This window comes from Leptonychotes weddellii, chromosome X (assembly GCF_054177405.1).
Source record: "Leptonychotes weddellii isolate Sample4059 chromosome X, ASM5417740v2, whole genome shotgun sequence".
Classification (NCBI taxonomy): Eukaryota; Metazoa; Chordata; class Mammalia; order Carnivora; family Phocidae; genus Leptonychotes; species Leptonychotes weddellii.
Window position 1 is genome coordinate 88,952,506 of NC_138385.1, and position 16,718 is coordinate 88,969,223.

Genomic DNA, 16,718 nt, shown 5'->3' on the forward strand with positions numbered 1-16,718 from the left:
CTTTGAGATAATTTTGATAGTCTGCTGAAAAAAAAACACAGCTTCATTATTAGTAAAAATTAATCCTAGGATCAGAATTAAAAAATGCTTCAGAAGAGCTTCCAAATACTTTTTAAAAAAAGTCTTTAACTTAAGGTGCAGAATTTGTGGCTTTAAAAGCTACATGTTAAAATGGGGATAAGGTGTCTTGTACTCACCTTGAAAGGGAAAGAACTCAAGGATTAACAAATTAAGTGTCCAAGTATACCTTGGATACATAAGAACATTAGGAGCGGGGCGCCTGGGTGGCTCAGTTGGTTAAGCGACTGCCTTCGGCTCAGGTCATGATCCTGGAGTCCCGGGATCGAGTCCCGCATCGGACTCCCTGCTCAGCGGGGAGTCTGCTTCTCCCTCTGATCCTCCCCCTCTCATGCTCTCTGTCTCCCATTCTGTCTCTCAGATAAATAAATAAAAAATCTTTAAAAAAAGAACATTAGGAGCTCTCAGAACTGCTCTTCACAAAACACTGATAGTCTTCCAAATTGTTTCTCTGTTAGCACAGTTGATGTAGATAACATTAACAATGAACTATATGACACATGAGTAAACTGATTGTCCTTAATGTCATGCTTGGGTGGTGTGATATTCCAGTTAAGTGAGGTACAGACCACTTGTAATGACATTGTATGGGTAAGGACACATCTATGTAAAGTGTAGGTGCTATATGCCCTCCAGAATTCCTTTACTTCGGTACTGTGACGTGTTTTGACTAATCTAGCACTTGAGCTATCCAAAATTTCTCTCCAGCAACCAGACCATTACCTGTAGTGTTACCACAGTTTAGCAGAAAACGAAAAAAAAGTTTAATTATTTCTAGTAACTTCAGCTACAGCCAGACAAATCTAGAGGAAAAAACAGAAATTTGTTTCTAACCCTCACCGAAGTACATGAGAAACATAAGCAGTACTGTATTTGACCATACAATTTTTTTTTTTTTTACAAAGCCAGTAACCTAGATTAAAAATGTGAAATTTGGTTAGAGTTCCTAATAAGTCTGAGTTGTTTTTGAAAAAGTTTAAAATCCCCTTCATATATTAAATAGTACCTATACAACTATAAACTTGAAATTGCTTAAATTAACAATCAGCTCACTTGCCCCTTGGAGTGAAAGCACAGACATGAGCAGGTTTTCTGGTGGAAACTAGGTCAATAGGTTAAGCAGACTTCAGGGTTCACTTAGTGTCTTTTTCTGTATCCATCTCCTTTTTGCCTACCCCTCCTCCCCAGCCCTGTGGACTTAGATGGTTGTAATTAACACGTGCACAGTTCTTTAAAAATCACCCTGGGTGTTTTCTCCTCAAGTCTTTGGCCTTTTATGTGGAGAAGTAGAGTGCTCTTGTTTTCCACCTTTGACTTGCGTTCATCCCAGGTTCGCAGGTTCCTGAAGGGTGCGGTAATTCAGGGTGTTGACTGCTGTTAGATCCCCTGGGAAAGAGACTTTGGTGGGGGGTGTATGAAGCAGGAGTTCACAAATTCAGTCTTGTTGATTTTCCTTTTAAATAAAATAAATGGGAGATGAAAACAAAAGCCTAGAATTGGAAATTAGCCATGAAGTAAAAGTGAAGGAAGAGATGGAGTACAGACAGCTATATTGACTTGTAAAAGGAGAAAATTTTTTTTGATGAACGGAGGAAAAAGGAGGGAGAGAAACCAAATGATAAGCAGAAATCCAACAGGATCAGAGAAGTCCTAAAATGGAGACAAGGTTAGCAGCAGGAGAGGAACAAGGGCAAATACTAAGATTTTAGGCTTTAAAGTTTTAATTCTCAAATTTAATATTTACTCAGAAAATGTTACATGTGTCATGGGGTGACCCTTGCTCATTCAGAAGTTTTAGGATTAAACCTTTTTGGCTTTCCTTCTGTTTTACCATATTTTTAAATAAAATTATATATTTACATAGTTGAGAGTATTTCCATAAATAGGAAAAACTCTAGAATTTAGTTGTACTATCTAAATATTACTATAATCAAATAATATGGTCTTAAGGGACTTTCTAGACATTACATCATTTTCTACCTTTTAGGCTTGTGCACACTTATTTAACTTCTAGTGGTGTTCTATGACTATTGTGCTGAAATTGGAAGGAGATTAGACTTTCTGAGCATACTTATTTTTGAACTACATATTTTTCACTCTAGAAAAGTTTAAGGGATAGAAGACTAACCAAATTGTGCTGAAACTCATTAGATAGAGTCTTGAAGAGGGTCCTCTCCCTCACCCCCATTGATGCTGGTTACTTCTGAAGTTCTGTTTGGTAATTTAGACTGTTGCCTGCTTAAAGAAGAGAGGATAGGTAAATCCTCATTAAAATTTGTCTTTACTGTTTGGTATTTGACTGCAATTACAGTATTACTGAGAAGATTTGTGCTTAACAGGAACTGATTTTTTTATAGCCTTATCCTTGGTCATTAACTCAGTTTTTCAGGACAAAGGGATTAATTATAAAGGTATTTTGCACCTAGCTTTTTTGTGATGATTTTAACATAAATCAGTATAAGCCTCAGTTCTGAGCATGATTTTATAAATAGACTTCTCATACCAGGGTGGATGCTTTTGTAATACAGCACATAAAGACTGCTCCACATTTTGCTGAATATCAAAATAATATTAAATGTAGCTGTGTTTCCCAAAGGTTTAATTTGTTTTAGTAACTGCTTTGTTTCTGGATATTTTTTTTTTGAAGTTTTATTTATTTATTTGACAGAGAGCGCTCAAGTAGGTAGAGCAGTAGATAGAGGGAGAGGGAGAAGCAGGCTCCCCGCTGAGCAGGGAGCCGGATGCGGGGCTCGATCCCAGGACCCTGGGATCATGACCTGAGCCGAAGGCAGAGGCTTAACCAACTGAGCCACCCAGGCGCCCCTGTTTCTGGATATTTCTTTTGAGCAGATTGGATCATGGAGAGGGGATGATAAAACTGATAGCCAGGACTGTCTTCCTTCCACATGACACCTTATACTCATCATTCTGAAAATTAGGTTAGCATTTTTGGATGTAGGAAGGGCCAGAGGTGTCTTCATGCAACTGGTTCCTTTTATAAGGAGAAAATATCTAAGCCAGAGGCTTGTCCATAGTCATACACTGACTTGGGGACAATGTCAAGCCTAAGATCTGGGATCTTTAGTTCAGGGATTATTCCAGTCCCCAGTGGCACCTCCCACCCCCACTGACAGATAAACTAATAAAAGGCATGGGTTTTTGTTCTGTTTTAGTTTAAGTATATTGGGCATTTAAAAAAACATTTTGAAAGGTGAAATAGCTGATAATATCTTAAATTGGCTGGCTAAAGGCCTAAAATGATTTTAGACTGTAGCCAGCTATTTTTTCTTAAATATTTTATTTTTCAGTAATTTCTTCACTGAGCGTGAGGCTCGAACTTACAACTCTGAGATCAAGAGTCACATGCTCTACTGGCTTGAGCCAGCCAGGCACCCCAGACTGTAGCCAGTTTTAGTAGATTTTTTAAATTGCAGATTTTTAATCAAATCAAGGTAGTAAGCTCTGTGGAAATGGCTGTTTTAGTTACATTGCCAGTTCTGTTTTAATTCTCAAAATTCAGAGTGGTATATACGAATAAGCTTTAAAAGTTAAAAATTTAATGGATGGATGATGTAACATTTTGACGGTGGAGGGAGAAACATGGAATTTTTGCCCAGTGGTAATGGCTAGCTATTATTTCTTCAACTTAATATATATTTATAGGAACCACATTCAAAATTAATAATTTCTCACATTTTCTCCTTTATATGCACACACACAATTAAACTAAAAGATCAGAGGAAGAAATGGCCAATTTAAGATTTTCAGATCACTGTTTTTAAGAGGTAACAAACTTTAGTTTTGTAATCAGCGTAAGAGAAAATGCTTTTTTATAATATTTCTCAGTATCAAAGTAAGAAAAGTGATAATATATTCTAAGTATTAAGACAGCTTTTTTTAATCCTGTGGAAGGATAAGGGAAGTAGTTCTTTAAAACATGAAAAAAATGTCATTTTCCCCCATATCTTGTTTTTGGAAGCACCTGATCTACAGATAAACTGTTATGTGAGGAGAGAATGATGGGAGAAATGCTTAAAGATGAGCCTCATGTTTTTTTGTTTTTTTTTTTTTAAAGATTTTATTTATTTATTTGACAGAGAGAGACACAGCGAGAGAGGGAACATAAGCAGGGGGAGTGGGAGAGGGAGAAGCAGGCTCCCCGCAGAGCAGGGAGCCCGATGTGAGACTCGATCCCAGGACCCTGGGATCATGACCTGAGCCGAAGGCAGTCGCTTAACCAACTGAGCCACCCAGGCGCCCCCACATGTTTCTTTTTTGATAGCTCGCTTTGTTAATGCATTCAGATGACTCCATTTACATAGCGCTCCGCTTTTTGTTTTAAAGCAGAGTATATCTGTAATTACTTTGTCCAGGATTATCAAAGAGGCATTAATTCTCCATTTCTATAATGAAAGAAGAAACTAATTGTGCTTATCGATATTGTCTGGTTTTAGAGGAAAATCCTAGCTCTGGGAAAAGGGCAAGGTAGATCTAGAGCTGCTAGCTGTGGCAGAGAGGAGGAGCTGAATTTCACTGGTTAGATGTTCTGCGGTATAATCAACTATCTCAAAGGCACAGCTTCTATTGTTGGGGGCCTACAGGTAGAACAGGCTGGATAGAGATAAGTAGCTGTGATGTGAATTTTGACATAGACTTGAAGTAACCTTTAAAACTCTTTGGAACTCGGGATTCAAAGGAACATGATAGAATGAATGGAGAAGAGGACAAAGGGACCCGAGGGTTGGGTAGAAAACGAGAGACAGGAAAATGACTGTAAGAAGTTCAGCTGACTCAGTTTGATGGGATCTGTAAGAGCCTGGGTTCGGAAGGTGGAAGGCGGTCACACAGGCCATGGTGCCTCGTCCTTACGTGACGCCAGGACCCCTCTCCGGTGCTCCTGATACACGGTCACACCTGGACTACCTCCACTGGCAGGAACGCTCCCTGAGTCCAGAGGTAGACCGTCCTGACTTAGGGAAAATATGTACCCATGCCCTTCTGACTGCAGTCCTTGTAAAAAAGCCAAGTACAGACCTGTATGGACCCCGAGAAGGGGCAGCTCTATGTTGTGTGTGTATACATACGTTTTCCTCTTGGTGTACTGCCAGCTGTGTAAAACAGTCCGTTTTGAGTTTTTGAGAATATTATACTCTTCTGCGGTTTTTATCATTTGACATTTTGAACATCTGTGTTAGTGCATGTGGATTAACCTTCTTTTTAATGACTGCATATGGTAAAGACTGCATACAAGAGTTTATTCAACCAGTGTCTTATTGCTAGATATTTGAGTTGTTTCCAGTTTCTGTGCTCTTAGAATAATGTGATGAACATCCGTTATCTTGACAGTTCTAATTACAAAGCTTTTCCCTCTGCTGGCCTAAAATCTTCCCTCTAACTTCTGCTGACTGGTCCTGAAAACGGTTGCCATCTTTCTCCTGAGTCTTCTCTTGAGCTTAAACATTCCTCGTCAGTTTTACCATTTTTTTCCGATGGTTTGGATCCCTTTCTCCGGGATGTGGTCCGCTTTGTGATGTCTAAATTGTAGCGATGGAACTTAGCCCTCTTAGCTGTGGTTTCACCAAATAGAGAGGGTGGGATTGTCTGTTTTGATTCAGTCCATGATTTTATTCTGCCATATCACATTTTTTCGTATTGAGGATAGTCAGTTATAGCTTTACATTTGGAGTTCACGGAGCCCTGGAGCATTTGACAAAAGCTGAGGACTTCCCACCATCTCACCTTACCCCACCCCCCTCCCCCCCGGAATGCATTAACACAATTATTTCTGCAGTTTTAGGTGGTTCATGGCTCCCTGGTGTTAATCTTTATCATTAGGCTTGTTGATTACTTTGCCAAAGTCATAGGTTCTCTCATTCTCTATCAGTTCTGTTACATCCTCAAACATTCAACTGGAAGCGGTCAAGCCTTGGCATTGCTGGATGAGTCCATGCTGCTTTTCAGCATGTAGGCTTTCTTATCACAAGTGGTATTTTTTAACAATCCAGATCAGCCTCAGGCTAACCAGTCTGCAGTTTGGAAGTCTGGCTTCTAGTCCTTTCCCAGTCTTCATGATTCCACACAGATTACGGAAAGCAATGAAGCAGCCTTTTCTGTGAAGCCTCTCAGGATCCCAGGATGTGATTTTGAGATCACATGATTTGAACCTAATGAGAATATCTATCTAGTTTTTCTTTTTTTTCCTCAGCCATCTTGGATTTAAGTTTCTTCTTAGTCATTGTGTTTGATCTTCAGATTAGAAAGAACATCCTTAGCCAAGAATGGAAATAAAATAGGAGAAGGCTATTAGTCTTTCTTAATATTACATTAACCACCCCATCCAGGAGGGGCTTCACGTTTGCCTCTACTTCTTTTTACTTTAACCTCTAAGATGCCATTTATTCATTATCTGGCACTTTTTTTTTTTTAAAGATTTTATTTATTTATTTGACAGAGAGAGACACAGCGAGAGAGAGAACACAAGCAGGGGGAGTGGGAGAGGGAGAAGCAGGCCTCCCGCCAAGCAGGGAGCCCGATGTGGGGCTCGATCCCAGGACCCTGGGATAGACCTGAGCCGAAGGCAGACGTTTAACGACTGAGCCACCCAGGCGCCCCTATCTGGCACTTTTTTAAGTCACAGTTCATCCTGAGGCTTTAGCCTTGTTCACAATATTCTTACAGCTCCATTTCACCCTTTGTGATTCTTGTTTTATGTGCTTGTTTTTTTTTTTTTTTTACCATCTGTTGTAAGTGGTTTTTTAACATCTGAATCCCAGAAAGCTCTCTGTGCAGCACATCAGATTTTTTAGATACTTTCCCCTTTTCTTCCCTCATCAGTGTGTTTTGCAATTATGCAGTCAGCATTATGCTTCTGAGAGCCTCCAAGCCTTCTTGAGCTTCTTTACACGGTTTCCGATCTTGGAATTGATCCTAATTTTCCTTTAAAAAACTTGAAATCTGTCTATCCAATATGTGCAGCATTCCCCTTCCCTTCTCGATCTCCAAGTGACATGGCTGCTTTAAAGCTTCCTCCTTCTTGCATCTTACTAATCATGTTTTTTTGGGGGAAGATTAGGTCCAGAGTAACAGTTTCTCTCCTTTCTCGTCTAATTTCTGAGACTGAATTTTTATGCAGACCGAAAACACATCATCAGATGCATCGACTTAAGCTGACACGCCTACAGGTGTCCACTGGTCAGTGGTAGTAGCTAATAACGGCTATTGTTGAACACTGCCACGTGACAGGCACCATACTGTCCTTTTCATGTAGATGATCTTGCCTATCTCCTACCTTAGGGTTATGAGGCATAGTGCTACTATTGTTTTCCCAATAATACAGATGAGGAAATGGCTATAAGGATGTTGAGTCACTTGCCCAAGATCCCACAACTCGTGAGTGCCAAAGTTGGACATTTTCTAAACTGGATTCTTAATCGCCATACTGGGCCGCTTGACGTGGTGCTTAATTACGGTGCTGGACGGGATTCTATTACCTCAAAACCTGTGTAGTTCTCAGGCCACTGGCTGTGCACAGTAGGCACTTAAATATTTAATTTGAGGTTTATGTTTCTTGCTGATTTCCAGGGTATTGCCTTTTAGCTCTTGCAAATAAAAAGATGAGGAAAATGGGTGAGGTACACTACTAGGCAATTCATAGGAGAAATGGAAAGATGAAAAGATGCTCATTTTTCCTAAGCAAATATATTTTTGATGGTTTTAAGAGACCCAGTTTTTAAACGGCAAGACTCTTTTTGTTTATAAATATGATACATGAAAAAGAATGCAAAGATGTTTGTGAAGTTTCAGAGATAATCGCTATTAACACAAGCATGCATACACAAAATCTTATTAATCGGGCTACCAGTGTACTGTTGCTTTTCAAAACCCGAATGTATTGTGGACGTCATTCCATGTTACTAAGCACTCCGTGATGACAGCTGTACAGGTTTCCGTTGTTCCTCATAAGAGATTGCAGCTCACTTCATTTCCTTCATTCTGTACCTTTTTATATGTGAAGTAAAAGTAGAGGGTGAGACTTCAGATCTGCTATTTTTATTATATTATTAGTCTGTTTATTGAAATTACTTCTTTACCATTATTCATTATTTGATCTCTTCCATGCTTAGTGTTTTGCTAGGAAGAATGGGGTTGGATGCCCAGTCATTGTGATCCATACAATTGATTCTTTGTTTCAAGACCATTATACTATCTTTTCTCTGAGAAGGGTCATTAGGCTAATTCGTTGAACATGTATGTTAAGTGTTTTAATAAATGAGTTTGTCATTTAGAGTTTTCTAATGAGTAGTGGAAGCTGTGCAGTAACCTATTGGAAATAGCTTTGGAGCAAGACTGTCCTGGATCAAGGTTCAGATCCCAGCTCTGCCAGTTTTAGTCATGTAAACAATTTGGGCAAGTCACTTAAGGTTCTACGCCTCAATTTTTTCATCAGGAAAATAGGGATGATTATTACTCTCTCATGGGAGGAATAATTTAACTTGAGATATCACACATAAAGTCCCAGTGCAGTATTGACGTCCGTTTTTTCTCTTTTACGTAGTAAGACAAGGAATTCTCAACCTTTTTTGTGCCGTTTACCCTTTTGCTAGCCTGGTGAAACCCACAGAAGGACCCCTCAGAATAATGATTTAAAATCCATAAAGTTAAATGCTTGGGATTACAAAGAAAGCAAATTATATTGAAATACAGTTACCAATATACTTAAAACACATTTGTGGTCCTTTCTGTTTCAAACATGTTTTGGGCCAAGGTGGGGAGTGAATGAGAAAGCTAGGAAAGAGGGAGGAAAACAAGGAGATGTAGGAAAAGGAAGCTCCTAAATAAATATGCCTGGTGCCGGCTCCCTCCCAAGCAGTCACCCCGGATTCCCCAGAGGCTCCTAGAGCTTTCCACGTCCGCATCCTCCCAGCAGTTCAGATTGATCACCAGTGAAGTGAATGCCTCTCCAGTGTCCCTTAGTGACACCACTCTCCAGAGCGCCTCAAGTCTAAATCCTCAGATCACTTCGAGCCCTGACTTTTGCACCCTGTCGCTACTTCACGTCAGTCACGCACTTCTGCCCATTTGCTCTCTCAATATCTGATTTTCCCGTCGAAATGGAAGACTCTCGCCTTGCCATTATGATAACAGGCTTTTTCTTCATGGTTGTCCAGCTTCCTACCTCTTCCACAAGGGAGCCCGTCAGTGTTTTGGGCCAGTTTGGTATGTTTCAGATCTTCAGGTCTGCAGCACTCAAAGATGGGCTGTACACTCTCATTGCCAACCGTCAACCGCCTCATTTACTTGTTGGCAAATCTATATTTTCATTTCCCCAGACATATTCGAAGTTCTTTGAGGAAACAGACCCCATCTTATACTTAACATTTTTATCTTCCTATAGAACTTAGCACAATACTTAAAATTGCTTCATAAGATCTTGGTGACAAAAAATCATCACAATGGGGTAGTTCCAGCTCCAAAAACAAAGAGGAAAAAATTGGACCTCGTCACCTGGATTATGGTTGTAGGAGTTGCTGATATCCGACCAATCTTTATATCAAAAACCTACTGAGAATTTCGTGTCTATTTAAATTTTTACTAACTCACTAACTTGATTGCCCAAGTTATTCAGTCACGGTTGCTCTTACAGTGTTCCTTGTGGTTAAGGAAACCATGGCCGTGATTCCCTCTACTGTGAAACCTCTGTTTGTCCTCATAATCACCACTTGTATCCCAGGGCCTGACATAGAATAGATGATTAGTACATTTTGTTAGAGGAGTTTAGCTTGCTCCTGGAAAATAACTTGTTTACTTTAAAAGGCTTGGGGATGTGCATAGATTATTATAAAAACAAATATGATGATAGCTTTGTTTAAAAAAGAAGTATGTGATCTTAACAGGAAAAGCAGTTTTAGTACAGTAAGCCTCAAATCATACACTAATCACCTTAGTTGGCTTTGATATTTTGTTGGCCATTGATGCTCTTTCTTTTGGTTAAATTCTTCTACTTGTATTCTTAGGTTAAGACATCCGAATTTTACAGATACTCCCGACAGCTGCGCTATGAAGTTGACCAAGCACTGAATTACTTCCAGAACGTCCACCAGCAGCCTTTGTTGGACATGAAATCAAGCCGCATCCGCTCTGCCAAACCCCAAACTACAGTATTCCGAGGAATGATTGGACATAGCATGGTTAACAGTAAAATCCTTCTCTTAAAGAAACCAAGAGTCTGGTGGGAACTGGAGGGCCCCCAAGTTCCTCTGCGCCCAGACTGCCTTGCTATCGTCAATAACTTCGTGTTCTTGTTGGGCGGGGAAGAACTGGGCCCGGATGGCGAATTCCATGCTTCTTCCAAAGTGTTCAGGTATGACCCGAGGCAGAACTCTTGGCTCCGGATGGCAGACATGTCAGTGCCACGTTCAGAGTTTGCAGTTGGTGTTATTGGGAAGTTCATTTACGCCGTAGCTGGCAGAACCAGAGATGAGACTTTTTATTCCACCGAGAGATACGACATCACCAATGATAAATGGGAATTCGTGGATCCTTATCCAGTTAACAAATACGGACACGAAGGGACAGTGCTCAATAACAAGTTGTTTATCACTGGTGGAATCACCTCATCTTCCACCTCCAAACAAGTGTGCGTGTTCGACCCCAGTAAAGAAGGGACCATAGAGCAGCGGACCAGGAGAACGCAAGTGGTTACCAACTGTTGGGAGAATAAGAGCAAAATGAATTACGCAAGATGCTTTCACAAGATGATTTCTTACAACGGCAAGCTTTATGTCTTCGGTGGTGTTTGTGTGATCTTGAGGGCCTCTTTTGAGTCTCAGGGATGCCCTTCCACAGAAGTGTACAACCCAGAGACTGATCAGTGGACCATCTTGGCATCCATGCCAATTGGCAGAAGTGGCCATGGTGTGACTGTGCTGGACAAACAAATAATGGTTCTTGGAGGCCTTTGCTACAATGGTCATTACAGCGATTCCATCCTCACTTTTGATCCGGAAGAAAACAAGTGGAAGGAAGATGAGTACCCGCGGATGCCCTGCAAGCTGGATGGTTTACAAGTGTGCAACCTGCATTTCCCGGAATATATACTGGACGAGGTCAGACGTTGCAACTAATGACATCTTTCTCCCTTTAAAAAAAGCCAAACAAAAAATTTGTTTGTGACAAAGTAGTTAATTTAAAAAAACATAAAGAAAAACCTCACCAGTTTTACTATCAAAGCCATTGGTCTAGTATCGTAAAAAATTTTTCATTCTGTGCTAGCATCCTTTTTTTTTTTTTTTTTTTTTGGTCTTTTTAGTGGCCTCAAACTCATGCAGTAAGTTCATTGTAAGCGCTAGCTCTTGAAACTACTTCCAGAAGCAGTTGAATAGAGTGATCCACTTATCTGGGAAGTTGATTTTATGCTTTAAACATTTCTTTCAGATGTCAGCGTAGGAGTCCTGCATCTTCTAAGAGAAGACCTGATAAGTGTCACTGGATGTAATTTCGGTTCCTCTCTCGATCTGAAATCTTTTGGAACATTTATTTCAGTGTATTACAGTCTGTTAGACCTTTTGGTTTTATGATTTAAGTTTAAAACTCTTGACCTTTTTGCATGGCTTTTTGCTGAAAATGCAAAAATATAAATTTTCTACAAAATTAACTTTTTTATATTCAAAACACTATTTCTAAGCTGCCTTCTCTTACCTGCATTGTGTTAGTGAAAGCATATCCATACTTGCATACATCTTATGAACATATAAGGCACATTTCCTTTTATGCGTGGTTAGGATTCTATATTTTTAAGCTAGTGCACTTGCACACACGGTTTGCCATACTTGTTGAATTTTAGATGTAACGTCTTTTCATGTATTAACATTTTTAGAAAGTTAAAATAACTGGAGTCCTCATTTGGTATCAAAGTAGCCTATCTTCACTCCATACTGATTCAGTAATATTTGAGCTCCGTGTATTCCTGAAACATGTATGGATTTCTGAAAACTAACATTTTATATTTTCTTTTCAAAAGTAAACGTTAGTGTTCCTTATCAATGTATGTCTTGTTTTTGAAAATGTTTTTCTTTGCAGTCTGTTTAACGTTACCCTGTTTTTAGTGAGAATCGGAGTGGTAGACGCAGCCCGGGCCCTGCGGCGCGCAAGCACTTTTAAAGAGCATTTAGGTAATACCAGACTCCTAAATAGAGGCCCCTTGAAAGTAAGTGCAACTCCCATTCTTTACACTCAGTAAGGCTGCTGCATCTGTTATTGAATGGAAAGTAGCAACTCGTGGAAAATTTGAGCTCATTTTTGACGTAGAGGTAAGAAACAGAATTATAATCTTACTGGTCATATCTCCTTGTTTATTTAGTACAGAATACTTAATGGCACTGGGGATGTAAGCCCTCAGCCTTTGTTTTATTTACTGAAAGCTACTAGCATGAAGGATAGTAACCTCGAAGTTCAGAACAGATCAAGAATAACTGTTGAAAAGCATTTATATAGTAAGTGTTTTAGGATTAGCCGCGCACCTTTCAACTCTTTAAACTCGAAGGAAGCACGCGTAGTTGACAAGATTAAGCAAGAATAACCAGGGAGTGGATCATTCACCTTGATGCCATCTTCCCCTGAGTAGAGTCTCTATCTGATACAGACTAGCTCTACACTGGCAGAACTTGCCAGGTCTTAGGATATTGGTGCAATATTGCAATGCCTTCTTCTATGGCTGTTGTATGAAATTTCTAGTTTCACCTTTTTTTTTTTTTTGCTGCTGCCACCACTGAACACAAAATGGAAGAGTGAAGTCATGGAAATGTGAAGACTTTTGCTTTGCTTTGTTTTGTTTCGTTTTGTTTTGTAATTAGATTAGATAACTATGAAAAAAACACCTGATTTCAAAACTCCACAACTGGAGGCGTTTGAGTTTAAGAAACAGTCAGGTACACAAGTAGTTTTTGAGAAAGAACAACAGTGGCGTTGGTTTTAGAAATCAAGTTAATGATGTTCTTTTGTATATGAGACTTAAATTTTTATTAAGTGGTTGTGTCATTTGCTTTCACCTTCTAAAAATGGAATTCGGTATCTTGTTTCCCATGGTAATATGGGTAAAAGGCTTTTTCTACCTTTTAAAAATCATTTCACTATTGCAAGTTAGGAATTAGGTTAGCCATTTAGTTCTTTTTCTAATACATTAGTTGGTTTACTGTTCTGTGTGTGTGCTGTCTTGCTTTAAAGAAAATAACAATAATGTCTTCATTATTTTCCTCATCGTTGTCTTTTGCTGGAAAAGACCGAGACAGGGTACCCCTATCAGGCTTTTACACTTCACACACCAGTGGTGGTTCTCTTTAATTGCTTAGATATGACTTCATAGCCCTACTTAGGGTAAGATCTGGGCAGACAGTTGCGTATTCTTGGTCTTCCATTCTCAAGACACAAGACCAAGATCAAAGTTCATGTTTTAGAAAATTTGTGAAATCTTAACTTGAACTAACTCTGGGTTCAGCTTCACACATAAGTCATGTCTGACCTGATGTTAGCTGTAATCAGTTTTGAGCTTTAAGAATAGTTGCTATTGCTTGGGTTCTGAATGTATTGAGAAAACTCATCCGTTTATATGTAGTGCTAATATAGGTTGTTTTAAATCCATGATTAACTTACATTCCCTTTTAAAATTATGGTTTAATTGCTGAAAGAGATTTATTTTTGTTATACTAAACTATGGAAAGTTTTTCCATAGAATTTTTTTCAAGTTTATTTTTTGTGTGCTTCATTTAGAACCATTTTTGTTTATATACATTGTATGTGCTCAAAATAGTGGTTTTAAAAAAATTCAGATTGGAAACTATACAGTGTAACTGTTGTGATCCTTGTGTGTTTTCACTTTACATTTTAAACAGCAGACTTTACAAAAATAGTCAGTCTTCATTAATTTCATCTTAATTAGAAATGTTCTCTTTCATATCTTTGGCCTTCTCAGTTTTGATTTTAGTCTGCTTAAAGAAAATCCTTGCACTACAGCCATTTCATAAAATTCAAGATTCTCACATTGGAGGTTTTATATTGGAAGAAATACTACTGGTTTTAAAAAAAAGCAAAGCGTAATAGAGCTATTAGCTTTTCTTGAGACAGCATTCTCTGTGTCCTCATTACTCTGCTGTGTGTGCGTGTTACTCTAATTTGTGAAATATTGACTGAGCCCTTCACTTATCTTTTCTAAAGCAGCACCTTTGGACACCTCATTCTGGGAAGCCTGCTCAAGTCATAGTAAAGGACACACACATTTGTGTGGGGAGAAGTGGTAAAAATGGAGAGTTTTGTCTTAATTACATGAAACTAAGCTTTAAAATATTTTATAACAAATTATTTGAGCTGCATAATCTAAACATGTCAGACGTTCAGTGGGACTATTTTTATATATGTATATGTGGTTGTAGGTCATAACATTTCAGTTTATAATATAAATTGATATTTCAGTTTATAAGCTATCTCTCAGAAAAGACTAGCTCTTTTGAGAATACATAATTTAAAGTTTTAGACTGAAGTAAAACACAACATAGATAATAGTGTAAATTAGATATAACTGAGGGCTATATGGCAGTAAAACTGCTAGTGCCATTTTTCTTTTTTGCCTATTATACATTTTTGATTTTTTTTTTGTACTCTGAACATTTTTAGGGATCATATGTTTGTTCAATCAGATTAGAGTTGGTTTGGGAATAAATATCTTCTAAAAAGAGATTTATCTTAAAAATGAAAGTCCTGAAAAATTAGTTTATTGAGAGTTTATAAAGTCAAATATTCAGTAGACATAGACTGGCATAGGAAAGCTCGTGGAAGTCCTAGCCCTTCAGCTCGTGTACCCGTGCGCCTCGGGTATCGCGTGAGCAACGCCGAGAGAACACCATCAGCTCGGTCTGTTCCCCTCAGTATCCTTGGATTCTCGTTTTACATCTCTGGGAACAACTGCATTAAAAACCTTATTAATCAGTATATCAGTAAGGATTAGGTGTTTGCTTTCTGAAGGAGAGTTCCAGTGAGGTGGTCGGAGAGGTTATTTTCTACCTAACTTGTATATGCCCTCTACCTCTTGGGCATACTTTGTCTATAGAAAAATATTTTGACCTTTAGGTACATTTTGGGCCAGTAGTCAAATAATCCTAGGGCCAATTTAAAAATCTTAGAATAATTTAAGGTTTGCCTTTTATACCTGTTTTGAAAGCCTTTACATTTTTGTCAGGTAATTTTTCCCAAGCCGTGAATATAATCTATTCAAACATGTTTATGCTATCCATTCTGTTTTTAAATTGAAAAAAAATGTTAAAAGTGTTTATGAAGAAAAGTTTAAATAAAATATTTTTAATCTTTAAAATCTATTTTTCTCTTATTATTTGCTATCTTTATGCAACCCGTCACTTTCAGAGTCACTCATGACTTTTGATTAACAGTATACATTTTGTTTTCCTTCAATGTGCCAAGGAAGTGCCACAAAAATGGGATTTCTACCAATGCTTTTAGCCACAGATTCAAATGAGTGCATTAGAGTGAAATTATTTACACTTACATGCAATGGAAATTTTATAATGAAGCCAAGTAATTAAAGTTCCACTAACGCAGAGTTTTGCAGAATGGAAATGCAGTGTAGCGATTTTGTAGGTTTCCTTTAGCATTTATGATTGATTGTTCTTAAAGGCATTTCTGAAATTAGTGAATAGGCAGAAATGAAGCTGCTACCTCACAGGCCCTTGGATATACATAGGCTCGTGTGTGCCTTCTTTAAAATGGACTCCTGAGAAATCTCAGCAGGATTCCCTGGATCCTGGCCTCAAGCCACCTTTCCAGCCTCTTTCCCTCTGTCACTTCCCGCACTCCATTCTGTTGTGATTTCTGTTAGTTTCCAGCCTCAAATTACTTGCCTTCTTTCCCCTTCCCTGCTTGCAAAATCCACTTCTTTTCCCACCCCAACTCAGATGCTCTCCTTTCTTCCAGAAACGTGTGTTATTTCTTCCATTGGATTAATTGCCTCTTCTATGCTCAACATATTCATAGCTCTTCATTTCATTTTGCATAAGAGTTGGGTAGAATTCTTTCACCACAGCGACATCATAGTCTCCTTGGACGAAAGGACCTTCTTTTATTCTTCTGTACCTTCACATCTACCATGATACTTTTTGTGCCCCCCAGGCACGGAGCTAAAATGTTGCAGCCTGTGACAAATTCCATCTGAGCTACAGGCAGATGCTGTAGGCATTTGGAAGAGGGAGATACGGTTCCCCGTCAGTTTTGTCTGCTGCTCAGTCTACACAGTCCCTGCCCTTTCTCTCCACACCTATGGCTTCAAACAGCTTCTGTCCTGACACCTGTCAAATCTGTGTCTCAACCCAGAGTTCCACCCATCTCCTGAACATCTCGCACATGTTTTGTCAGAATTTCAAACTGAACAAGTATGAACCTGAATGCATTATCTCCTTCCCAAACACCTGCCCCTTGTCCTGTGTTCCCTCTGTTATGTGGCCGTACCATTGCCTGGGACTGTTCAAGTCAAAAGCCCAGGAATGCTCTACCACTGCTTCTTTCCACTTCACCCCAGCATCTTGGTTCGTTCAGGCCCTCATTATTCTTGCTGGCCTCCGGGAGCTGGCTTTCTGATCTAC

At 39.0% G+C, this 16,718-nt stretch overlaps 1 protein-coding gene across 3 annotated transcripts in view; it reads left to right on the forward strand.

The window, feature by feature from the left end:
- The window catches only part of KLHL15 (kelch like family member 15), a 35,171-nt gene extending 19,735 nt beyond the window's left edge, over positions 1-15,436 (forward strand). For 2 of the 3 annotated variants that reach the window (XM_081809039.1, XM_031038341.2), the window contains one exon: positions 10,092-15,436. In XM_081809039.1, coding sequence (XP_081665165.1) covers positions 10,092-11,201 — 1,110 coding nt within the window. In that variant the 3' untranslated portion in view covers positions 11,202-15,436. The remainder of the gene's footprint in view (positions 1-10,091) is intronic. The other variant, XM_031038343.2, reaches the window with a different exon arrangement.
- The last annotated feature ends 1,282 nt before the right edge of the window (positions 15,437-16,718 follow it).